General features: G+C 40.6%; 1 protein-coding gene across 2 annotated transcripts in view; it reads right to left on the bottom strand.

Moving 5' to 3' along the window:
* The window catches only part of NUSAP1 (nucleolar and spindle associated protein 1), a 151,465-nt gene extending 138,409 nt beyond the window's left edge, over positions 1–13,056 (bottom strand). Inside the window, exons 1-2 of one of the 2 annotated variants that reach the window (XM_029598610.1) lie at positions 12,685–13,056; positions 3,937–4,005 (exon numbers count right to left, since the gene is read on the bottom strand). In XM_029598610.1, the coding sequence (XP_029454470.1) occupies positions 3,937–4,005; positions 12,685–12,777 (162 nt within the window). In that variant the 5' untranslated portion in view covers positions 12,778–13,056. The remainder of the gene's footprint in view (positions 1–3,936; positions 4,006–12,684) is intronic. The other variant, XM_029598609.1, reaches the window with a different exon arrangement.
* Positions 13,057–13,058: the final 2 nt, after the last annotated feature.

Genomic DNA, 13,058 nt, shown 5'->3' with positions numbered 1-13,058 from the left:
TGTAGCACCTAATATGGAACTCAACATTGTGTAATTATAGCATGGGTTATTTTTCCCTATATGCATCACCTTGCACTTATCCACATTAAATTCATCTGCCATTTGGATGCCCAATTTTCCAGTCTCACAAGGTCATCCTGCAATTTATCACAATCTGCTTGTGATTTAACTACTCTGAACAATTTTGTGTCATCTGCAAATTTGATTATCTCACTCATCGTAGAAAATCTCACTCGTAGAAAATCCCCTTTGATGATATAAAGAGTAGGGATGTGCATTTGTTTTCACGAATTAGACAATTTCAACGAATTGCCAATTGTGGAAACGTTTCCTTTTTGCTCTGCATTTCCCTATCCCTCAGTGCCCACCTAGTGCCCATTTCACAGGTGGGCAGACAAAACTCAGCAGCTCTGCAAGCAACTGTCCATGCTCTCTTTCACCTCCCCCCACCCACGGGAGACAAAAAACTGCAACACAGAGCTACTGCAGTGCCTGCCTGTCTTTCTCTGCTGACTAGCACAGTGAGATTAAAAAGATAGGCAGCAGCCAAAAAATTATTTGGGAAAAAAAGTTAACTAAGTTCAGAGAGCTCAAACATCCATCCAAGATAATGCCTTCAGTATGGCAGGAGAGAATTCTGGAGCAAACATGTGGGCTCCAAACCTAGGCACCAAATCTATAGGTGCTATCATCGTACTCAGTAATTACAAATATCGACATGCACTTATTTTTTTCTTGGCAATCACCTGTTGTGTATACATAAACATTTTCTTCTGCATAAGAATTAAGCTCACATATATTCTATTGTCTGAGAAGGTTGATGTTGCTTTTGCAAAACTTGATTATCCTTTCTAAAAGCAAGTTTGCTTACTGTAAAACTGTGTTTTCCCGTAGACAGCAGGATGCATTAGCCATATGGGTAGATTTTATAATGTGTGCATGCTTCCTGGAGCACACACCTGTTATAAAATCAGAGGGCTGCGCATACATGCACGCCAGATTTTATAATCCAAGAGTGTATGTGCAGGTGGCACATGCACAAGGAGGGGAGAAATTATGCAACCTCCATGCGGCGACATATTTGGGCCGTCCTCAGTTCCCTCCCAGTCCACTTTTCTAGAGACTGCCAAGGAGGTGAGTGAGCACGCATGCCTAATGCATCCTGCAATCTATGAAAAACTTGTTTTCTGTCAATAAGCAAACTGCACTAGCCATGCTTTCTTCAAGAGTCCCAAGTTAATGGTTGCTGTACCCTTCATAGGGTAATGTTTTTGCAACCCTTTTACCTCTGTGATAGTCTCTAGTGACCACATATAGAATTCAACACTGATTTGCCTACGGTACTGTGTTCAAGCAATGAGCTGTGAAGGTGTGAACCGATGACCAAGTTGCAGCTTTGCAAATAATCTGCAATGAGAACATTGTTTGTATGCACTAAGGAAGATGTGCCTTGACAGTCCCAGATAGTGGTAGGGAGGTTATGTTACAGCAATGTTGAATGCAGCTTGTTATCCAATTGGACAGAGTTCCCTTGGTTACTGAGACCCCTGGTTTCTTAGGGTCATAAGAGACGAACAGCTGGTGAGTCCATCTGTGGTTTTGTCCTTTTCTTGTAGTATGCCAAGGCTTGATTACAATCTAAAGGTGTGTACAGTCTTCTCTCTGTCATTCTTATGAAGTTTTCGAAAGAAAATCGTAGGGAGATAAAATCATTTAGATGAAAAGCAGTTACTATTTTTTGGCAAGAATTTCAGATGTGGTCCGAGTACTACTTTGTCATGGAAGAATTGCAGGTATGGGGGTGTATGCACAGGTATGCCTGTAGTTTGGTAATTCTCCTTGAAGAAATGACTGCTACAAGGAACAGCACCTTCTATGTGAGATATTTTAGGCGTGCAGTCTGCATGGGTTTAAACAGATTTGCCATTAGGGCCTTCAGTACCATATTGATGTCCCAAGGTATGGAGACTTTTGTATTGGAGGATGAAGGTGCAGCAAGCCCTTCATGAAGCGAGAAATTACCGGATGTGTTGCTATAGACAGATTTCCAGTCTTGTAGTGATAAGCTACAATAGCGCTTAGGTGGACCCTTATTGAGAATATCTGCAGACCTGTTCAGGACAGATAATATAGGTAGTCTAGTAACTCTGGAGAGCAATTGAAAGGGTCTAGCAAGTGCAACCTACACCAATCTGCGTAACATTTCCATTTGAAGGAATTGTTACAGCAAGTGGAAAGCTTCCAAGAGGAGAGGAGGACATCTTGTATGTGTCAGAAGTAGCAATGGTGCTAAGACTTTGCACTCAATCTCCATGCTGTTAGATGGAGTGAAGGAAGAAGAAGTGGGTGGAGGAGCGTTCTAGCTTCTTAGTCGGGCAATTCCTCAATAGTCTTGGTTGTTGAATCAAGAGTTATACTAGATAAGCATACCATGGCTGTAGTGGTCAAGCTGGTGCTATGAGGATCTTATCTGCTTCATCTTGCTTGCACTTCTCTATTGTCCGTGTAATGAGTGGAATTGGTGGAAAGGCGTACAGAACTCCCAAGCATCATGATAGGAGGAATGCGTCTTGTGACTCTCTCTTTGGGCTGAGCAGGAGAGCGCAAAACTCTGCAGTTTTGCATGCCGTTCTGTTGCAAAGAGGTCTATGGCTGGATGACCCCATTGGCAGAAGATGTCTAAGCCTCCAATTTATGTCTTACTTTATGGAGTCTGTTAATACCATTCTGGTAGAAATTGGTTGGAGAGTTTGCAACCACTGCGCTTTCAAATGCCACTGCAAGAGTCTCATTTGTAGTTTTGTTAGGGACAATACATGAATGGCTGCAATCATATGGCCCAGTAGGACGAGAAGTTTGCAAACCATCATCCTGATGCAGCGTATCAGCTGTAGAACAAGTCATCATAAGTGTTGCTGCCTGTTTTTGGGCAGATACGCTCTTGTTCCAGTGGAGTCTATTGTTGCTCCAATGAATTGTATAGTGCAGGTTGGTTGGAGGACTGATTTTTCGTAATGGATTAGGAAGCCAGACGTTTCTACGCATCTTATCGTGGTGCAGAAGTCCTGTTGTAGTGTCGCCTTCCGAAGTCCTATCAGCCAGTTGTCAAGATACAGAAAACTTTGTAGTCCTTTGCAGTGAAGGTGGGCCACAGCCACCACCAAGCACTTGGTGAAGACTCTTGGGCAGAGGAGAGTCCAACTGGGAGCACCTTGTATTGGTAGTGCTTGTTTCCTATGCAGAAGCAAAGGTACTGCCAACATGAAGGGTGTATTTGAATGTGCGCATATGCATGTTTCAGATCGAGTGAGCACATCCAGTCGTTCGGTTGTATAAAAGGCAGTATGGATTTGAGTTTTTGAGTTATTGCATAAATCAAGGGTGTATATCATCCATTTCCAATGATATGTTACTCTCTAGTTTGCTGATTTGCTCCATTACATCTTCCTGGTTCACTGTGATTTGATTCAAATCCTCTGAATTATCACCCTCAAAAAATGTTTCTAGCATAAGTATCGCCCCCAATGTCTACCATTCTTTAGGCAGTGTAATAAGGCTAATAACTTATTTTGAATTATAATCTCACAACCCATGCTTGTGTGGGTATAATATGTTCCCTAAATTTTTTTGGGTTGAGAAAAGCAGACAAAATTACAATCAAAGATTCTGCTAATTTTCCAAGAAAAATATAAGTTTTCTATAAATGTTTGGCAATCTGCAGAAACATTTCCTGGCTCAAAGGAGGTGAACGAATTGACAATAAGCACTTAAACCTTAATAGCATTACTGCTAACAAATTGTATACAGTTGCTAATTCAGAAAACTTTGTATGCATTGACAGATAAAGAAAAATGACAAATTTGTTTGACATTTGATAATTTGATTAGGTTTCCTCACCTAGACATGTACACTATCAGGATATATTTCTGTTCTTACCTGGCTATCATTCTCCAATTTTGGTTCATGTTGAAAGTGTTGTTTCAGGGTTTTGAGCAATTTATCAGCCTGCAAAGAAATAAAACAAATATTACTGCATACCCTATTTTCCTCTGGCAACTCAAGGGTAGATTCTGCAGCAAGGTTTCTAAAATCTAAGCATATTTGCATATTAAATGCAAGTTTGTATTTTGCTTTATGAAAATAAAGTTGTTTTATGACATTGTGCTTGCATCCTCAATTTGGTTCATTTAAAAAAAAAAAAAAAAAAAAAGAGAGAACTTAATGAGTGCCAGGAAGTTAGGGGAGAGGAGGGTGATGGAAAAAAAAATCAGGGAGCAGAGGGACACAAGAATTACCATTATGGGTCAGACCAAGGTCTATCAAGCTCAGTATCCCATCTCAGACTGTGACCGGAATAGGTCACAAGTACCTAGCAGATCCCATAAAAGAAGGTTTCTAGTTATTTACTCCCAGAGTAGCAATAGCTTTCTTTAGTTCACCTGGCTAATGTTTGATAGACTTTTCCTTCAGAAACAGGTCCAAAAGCAAGTTTGCTTGCCATAAACTAGGTTCTCTGTAGGCAGCATGAAGAATTAGCCATGACATGTGGGCGATATCATCCAATGGCACCAAAAATGAAGAAGTTATTTTACTTGATAATTTTGTTTTCCTTAGTGTAGACAGATGGTCTCAGGACCAGTGGGATGTACCAAAGCTACTCCCCAGTGGAAGGCTGCCTGCGGTCCAGTCAACACCGCATGTGCAAAGTCTGCATCCTCCCGGGCCTGCATATCCAGATAATAAAACCTGGAAAAAGTATATAAGGAGGACCACGTCACAGCTCGGTAGATATTGACAGGAGACAAACTAACCTCCACCCATGACACTACTTGAGTCCTAGTGGAATGAGCCCTAATCCGAGTAGAAAATGGCTTTCCAGCATCCAGATATGCGGCCTTGACTACCTCCTTAATCCAGCAAACTATGGTAACCCACGAAGCCAGAGCGCCCTGCCTACTCCCGCCATGGAGATCAAACATGTGATCCATCTTTTGAAAAGGTTCAGATACCTCCAGATACTGCACGACAAGTCTCTTGACATCAAACGAATGCAAAAGGCGAAAATCCTCCACAGCTCTGACCTTATCCAGGGACGGCAAGGACATGGACTGATTCAAACGAAAGTCCGAGACTACCTTGGGCAAGGAGGATGGAACAGTACGCAGCTGTAATGCCCCCAGAGTCACCCGAAGGAATGGTTCCCAGCAAAACAAGGCCTGCTGCTCAGAAATTCAATGCGCTGAATATATAGCCACTAGGAACAGTCTTCAAGGGTAACAACCGCAAGGAAAGGCTACGCAGTGGTCAGAACGTAGGGCCCGCCAAAAAATCCAGCACCAAATTAAAACTCCACAAGGAAACCAGTAACCTCAAGGGAAGCAGATGTTTCTCTCCCATAAAAAAAAAAAGGGCCACATCAGGACGAACGATAAGGAAGCACCATTCACTGGGCCTCTGAAATAGGAATTAAGGGCCAATCTTTTATGCAAATCATCCTGCAAAAAGTCCAGAACGAGTGGGATCTTAACTGAACGAGGAAGAACCAGGCCTCAAACACTCTCCAAACCCTCACATAGGCTAAGGAAGTGGATAACTTTCCAACGCAGAGTAAGGTGGCTATCACCGCAGAAGAATATCCATGCTTTAATAGGCGAACCATCTGACAGAACAGAGCCAGATCCTCAAGAAGAACCAGTCCCTGCTGCAACAGATCTACGTACGGTGGAAGGCGAAGTTGGGGGGTAGGGTCTCTACCAGAAATCTTCGCAGATCTGTATACTATGGACAACTGGGGAGTCCAATGCTACAGGTGTACCAGCCCCCTGTGGCCTTCCATCTTGCAAATTATCCTGCCCAACAAGGGCCACAGAGGAAAGGCATAAAGCAACCTGTCATCCGGCCAGACCTTGTACGAGAGTATCTATGCCCAAGGACCACGGATCTTTCCTGCAACTGAAGAATTGAAGAAACTGCATTGCAGAGAAGTCACCAGCAGATCTAGGAATGGAAGGCCCCATCAATCTGCTATCAGCTGAAATGCCTCGGCCGACAACACCCATTCTGCTGGGTCTAAATTCTCCCTGCTGAGAAAGTATACCCTTACGTTTTCTTTTCCTGCAATGTGAGAAGCAGAGATCATCTGTAGATGTCCTTCTTCCCATTCCATACGTTGGTCTTTTTCCTGTAACTCTTGCTGGCTCTTGTTTTTTTTTTAACTTTTTATTTAAATTGCATACCGTCAAGTCCACAATAATATAGATTTAAACTGAGTGTTACACAGAAGTACAAAATTGAAAGAATATACAGATCATCCGCTTTATAGTTGACCAATACCATATTTCATAACATTTGTGGTAAACCGTACAACCTCCAATAGAATTGTACTTAAATTTGTGACCCATTAAACAGCAACATAACTTTTCAATATCAGTCTGGACTCCAACTGTCCAGTTTAGGGTTGGTTTTCCAAGAAGCGCCAATCATGAACCGAGCTGCCAGGTGTAATTGGGAGACTAGAGTCCTGTTCTTGACAGGGACTCCCGCACCTGCCCAAGCAGTCCTAGAGCACTGGATAAATGAACAGGGCTCCCAAGTATGTCAGATATTTCCTGTGTCACAACTGCCCAGAACTGACTGTTCCCTGGATGCTCCCACTTCATATATACATATGTGCCCAATTGCCCACATCCTCTCCAACAGCTGGGACTTGCTCATTCATATGTCTGCAAAGAAGCATGGCAAATTATAAGTCCTGTGGAGTAAGCGAATCATTAAACTCTCTTTTCATGCAAATAGAACTTTTGTATGCCGACACTCATAAATGCTTCCAATCTGTATTAGTAAGATTTAAGATTCAAATCTGCGTTGCATTTATAAAATAATCTGGGGTCAGTATTTCTAAATTTAGCCTGCAAGATACTCCAGTGCTCTACTGATACACCTCTCCATTTTGCATCCATGTCAAGATTAAGGGTTCTAAAAGGATGCAATACCTCTACAAGACTGGAAACACTTCTTTGCATCTGAAAATACAAGGCTCTAGAGGCACCATCCATCTCAAACTCCTCCACAAGATTCTCAAAAGACCTAAACCCAGACTCATCCCACAAATTGTCTTATAAAATCAAAACCTGTCTCACCCAATCCCGATAACTCAGTTTAAAAAAAAAAAAAAAAGAGTGAGACCGGATAAGCTGGAATTCTGAAAAATGGGAGAGGTGACTGGTTTCGGTAGCAGTATTCAAATGCTGCAAAACTTTGCCTACCCCACTGGTGTGGGTAATATTGGGACTGTGCAGACAAACCAACCTCATCAATATGGAAGAGGATGGGAGAAAAAGAAGAGTGAAGGCCTAAATCTGTCCCCCACCAGTCCTAAACCAGGAATTTAGACACTGCAGTCTAGACGCCCAATAATAGTAACAAAAAGTTGGAAGTGCCATAGTATACTAAGCTTAATTCTGGCAGGTTGGTGTTGCCAAACAAATTTTAGATTTTCCTAGCGTGTAGACAGATGGATTCGGACCAGTGGGTTATGCACCCCTGCCAGCAGATGGAGACGGAGCAAGCTGATGTCACAGTGTGTGTGTGTGTATATATATATATATATATATATATATATATTTTCTCCTGCAGTGACCACAGCCTATCAGTATTCTCCGTTTCCAGCAGATGGTGGACATATATCTCCCTATGGGAATTGCTTCAGATTTTGGAAGAATTTCAAATTAAGAAAGTTAAAGCCCCGCTCTCCTGCGGTGATACCAGATGGTCCCTGATAAGAACGGTCCTTGTGGAACCCTGGAAAAACTGACTGTGAACACAAGTTTAATGAAACAGTGAAGTTTTATTGTGCATTCTTGCAAGAACGGGTGTCATGTGAAAGCAGGCACACCTTTATAGAAATGTGCCTGCCAATTTATACTTTTTTCAGTCTATGCAGGCCCCCTCCCTCTATATTTTTACACATTCCTTTTCCCAGGTGCTGTTTAGCCCCTGCCAAGCCTTAGCTCTCTAATTCCTTTTTGTTTAATCAAAACCCTTGCTGAAGCTGGTACAAGTTGCAAGAAGGAGGAAACCTGTGTCAAGCCTTATCTCTGGGACTTTGGTTATACAAAGCCTTTGCTGAAGCTGGTACGAGGGGCCCATCCTTGTTTTTTCTTTCTGCTTACTTGGGATGGAAAAAGCAGACATTCCATATTACTCACACTCTTTCCACCAGGCTGCTTATACCACCTACTGGGTAGTAGATAATGACAGATGTGTCCAGGGTTGGGGTGCTCACTGTCAACAGCTGATGGCCCAAAGACATTGGAATGCAGAAAAGTCCCTCAGGGACATCAGTCGCCTGGAAACCCAATCGCAGTTCAGCCACAGGCTGCAGAGTCAAACGGTCCACATAATGTTGGAGAACGTGACAACAGTGGCTTGAACCAACACTCCTTTTAAAGTGCTCAAATGATGGCTTGGTACATGATAAAAGCAAAACCTAATATATTTCTTAAGTGCAGCCACTACCAGATTTTTTTTTTTTGGCAGCCACCACACAAAAAGCAGTCTACTAAAATTAAAGCTCCTCAATTTAGCAAAATAATATATTGTGCAATCACCTGCCCTAAACAGATAAACATTAGAGGCATGCTGTTGCTGGCTAGACAGCATTTTTCAGAACCAGTTGAAAGTAGCATTACCAATAAAGATCCTTGCCCATATACTATGAAGAGACAATGGTGGTAAATATGCTAATGCCATGATCACCTCTATTTATAAAGCAGTCTCAGGATGTCAAGCTACTTAAATCAGTACAACAATCTTCTGATATGGACAAGTGTTCAGGCTTAGCAATTATTTTGATGATGGGGACTTCCAGGTTAAGCTTCATGGTTTTTACCATTATTAGGAAACAAACTTCTCACCAGGGCTGGAGTAGAAAAAGCTTTTTCAAACATGGGCAATATCAGGACTTAAATATCTTGGTCAACTTTACGTATGGCCTAGGCCACTCTCACGTTTTTGCTTTTCTTCAAGTGCAACACGACTTAAATTCCATGTCATGACCAGCGGGAGGCGATATACAGGAAAAATATTTTTGCAAAGGCCATCCAATATGCGAGTGAGCAGAAAAATTCTATAGCACAATGGCATTTGCTATGTAGTCAACTTCCCCGAACCCTGCTGGACTTCTTGAACAAGTATTGGAGCAGACTGCTGGATAGGAAGATGACCACCCGAGTTCTACAAAGATGTTTTCAATTACTACATAAAATTAATGTTGATGTGGTTTCGAAAGACATGAAATTTAAAATATTACACTACTCGTATATACAGTAGATGATACTAAACGCTATCATATGAAGTTAGTAGACTCTCCTCTCTATTAAGTAAGAGCGTGAGAATGGTACTATGTTACACAGATCCTTAACATGCTCTAGAGTGCTGCCCTTTTGGGCAGACATACTTTCAATCCTACACAGAAGGGTTCTTGCTTCCTCAGAGGAGGAAGACTTTTCTAAGGTTCCAGCCATAGTAAAGGGTGTAGATAATTTCTCTATTTGGAATTAGAAGTGGCAAGTCAAGGTCTTTTGTTTAAGTGGACAGCGGAACTGCCATCTACTTTGAATCTGTGGCAAAATAGGATGTCCGTTCTCATGCAGATGAAGAGAATGGATATAAAAAAAAAGAGAGTCTACCTGTATAGTTAGAGATCACTATGTGGATTCATGGAATTTTTTTTTTAATTATTTGCTACAAGATATAGAGCAAAATTTGGTAGACATGGGCTGTTCTGATGATTGGGGTATCAGACCCCAGTACTGCCTGACTGAGTAGTCAATTGTCAGATTGTGTAGAAGAGAACTACGGGTTCCTGTGTTGCCTGGAACATAACAGTTCAAGGTTCTCCCTCCAGGGACAGAATGCATGTAAGCAGGGAGGTGGAAGATAGAGTGAGTTTGTACATTTTGATTGGAGGGAGTTAATTGGATGTTTGCTGGGTTGATGTACGAAAGCAATAATTTAGCAAAAAAATATTAATGATGCACATTGTTTATGGCTTGATAAATGATTGGTATTATTGTTATACAGTGATAACCTTTTTAGGTTTTCCACCATATTCTGTATATTTCTGGTAATGCTAAATTGTACTGTGCATTCTTGCTTAATAAAAAGTATTTTTTTAATTTTTAAATGATTCCTGCCCCTTTATTAACACTAGTGTTTCTTTTAATTGTCACCTTTATTTCTGTGTAATATTTCTTGTATTGTCACAAGATGTGCATTGTTATAGTATGCCCCTGTTTTAAAACTCTTCTTTTTCTCAACACCATTGATATATTCATAACTTAAATCAGCCAAAAAAGCTCAATCAGTGAAAATCCAAAAGAAAAAAGTTAATGAAAATCAAATTTTAACTTAATATAAAAAATTATATATTTTAAAAATCATCTTTCTTAATGGGTATCTCTATATTCCTAATAAGATTGCACTATTTTTGAAAAGGAAAAACCCTCAGACAGTCCATAATAAAATCACAATTAGAACTGCAGTTGTCACAAAGTCTGGTTGGAGCTTTAGTAACATTGGGGACATTAAAACATTGCAGCTATCTAATCATCAGGTGCATTAAAAAATTGTTTTGATCTGAAAAACTTTTTTTTTTAAAAATAGAAAAAGGATTTTCCTATGATCCTACTGAAGCCCTCATAAATCAATGAAAATAATTGTGATTGTATTATGTGTTGTCTGAGGTTTTTTCCTTTTCAAAAATAAGAGCTTGAAATGAACTATCTACAGCACTGCAACTAGAAATAGAAAAAAAACTAGATGGACCATGTAGTACTATCTGCCTTCAAAATCTTTATTTCTACCAGCTGAATTAAAATTCCTAGAACATAAATGCCATGCTGGGTCAGACAAAAGTCCATTAAGCCCAGCATACTGTCTCCAACAGTGGCCAGTCCAGGTTGCAAGTACCCAGCATATCTCATGGGGTAGCCCTTTTTCCTGTCAATGGCTCATTTTTAGTTTAGCTTTTGAGAGAAGCTTGTTTAAAGGCTTTGAAAATGCTTTCCATTTCATCATACTCATGACAGAATCTAAGTACCGTATAATATGGGAGGGACTCGTTATCAGTATAATTACACTACATTCTAACAATATTTAAATTATAGACAATCAATTGTTAATCCAATATAAAGTTTCTATAACATTTTAATATGACTGCAGATAGCACTACATGGGCCATCTAGCCTTTTCAAATTACTTCTAATTGCAATGCCCTAGATAATTGATTTCAAGCTCTTTTCACTTCTTTACAGCTACTGAGAATCTGTGTTTACCCCATACTTTGCCTCCACAACTTCCACTGGGTGACTATTCCACACATCCAGTCTCTTTAATGTGAAATATATTCTGATTTAGTCCTAACTCAGGAAGCAAGAGAGGAATCTACACCATAAACAAACAACCAAAACACAAATAAGGCCTCTCCACACCTATAGTAGTTTCCGGATGAACATACTGGATCACTTCAGGGCAGCAAAACAGTGCCACAAGGAAGGTTGCATAGGGAGAGGCATAATTTAATTTTGGATTCATATTACTCTTTTCACGACTGGTCAGCCACTTCAAAGCTGATTACATTCAGGTTCTATAGGTATTTACTTGTCCCCAGAAATTTTACAAACTAAGCATAATCAATAAAAGGAAAGAAAAAGGATAAAAACGCCTCTGAGCGTCCCAGCCATCACGCAAGAGTGATGCATTGCTTACTAGAACTAGACTCTATGCATACTTAGTTCCAGTCTGTGGCTCCTGGCCAAGGATTATCACTGCAATGGGCCCGGCTTGGCCAAGAAGATCACCCGTTTTGATAAACTACCCCAGGTAGTCGCTATCTAATAGAGACCATTCTGAACGGAGCTAGAAGCACAAAAGATGCAGCAATAAACTGCACAATTTAAAGAAGACGTATGCCAATGAAAAGGTGTGACCTAAATCTATATATCAAGGCCAGTTACATAAAATGTACAAGTACATTTTATGTAACTGGCCTTGTACAATATCTTTTATGTAAATGTTTTTTATGTATCTTTTATGTAAATAAATATCTTTTATGTAAATGTTGTACAATACATTTTATGTAACTGGCCTTGTAAAATATCTTGTACATAAAATGTACAAGATATTTTATTATTAGTTCTTTGTAATTGTTCACATTTGAAGCTCTGTTAATGTTCTATGTAATTGCTTTCATTTACCGAAGCACTGTTTCTGTTCAATGTAAACCGAACTGATTTGTAAACCATTACAAGAATTTCGGTATATAAAACTGTTAAATAAATAAATAAAGTTAAGGATTGGTGCATAGCTCAGTGGTAATACTCTGCCCTGAGAGATCTGGAGTTTGCAGATGTTCTTGCCTTGGCCATTTACGCATCACGCAACACCTGAGCCAGAGCATGCATCTCATTCAGCTGACAGGGAGCCAACAAGGGGATCCCAAGCAACTTGCACGTTAAAGCTCACGAAGCTAGAAGCCCAAAGCAGCAGAAAGAACCTGTCGGAATCAAGCAATGCACTAATTAAAAAACAAACAAACAAAAAAAACAGCTTCACGAACTGGCAGGATAGGTCCCAGACAGAATCCGTCTCAAACAACGAAAAATCTCTCTCTCTCTCTCTCACCTTCAAGTTTGCTTTCAGCCCCGCTTTCTTGGCGACTTTCTGCAGCTCCGAGTACTTGAGCGAGTCTAGCTCCTGAGCCGACAAGACTTCCATAGTGCAGCGTTTAGTTTCGCTTGCTGACAAATTGTCAGTTCCAGACTTTCCCCCCACTACCAGCCAAAAAGACCTTCTCTTACAGGAAGCCCTAAACACAGCACGACTACAGCATCCTATTCGTACAGTATTCTCTCAAAATTCGCGCTCACAAGCAGTTATTTCATAACTGTCCAGTTCAATTCAAATTCAGCCGCAGCCTCTAGCCATTGGATCGACAACCTGCCAAAGAACGCCCAATCAGCAAGCGATGTGGCTCAAATATCCGGGATTCTTAAAAA

The sequence above is a fragment of the Rhinatrema bivittatum genome, chromosome 4, assembly GCF_901001135.1.
Source record: "Rhinatrema bivittatum chromosome 4, aRhiBiv1.1, whole genome shotgun sequence".
Taxonomy (NCBI): domain Eukaryota; kingdom Metazoa; phylum Chordata; class Amphibia; order Gymnophiona; family Rhinatrematidae; genus Rhinatrema; species Rhinatrema bivittatum.
Note: the sequence above shows the minus strand (reverse complement) of the source record. Positions and strands in the feature narration are given on the sequence as shown.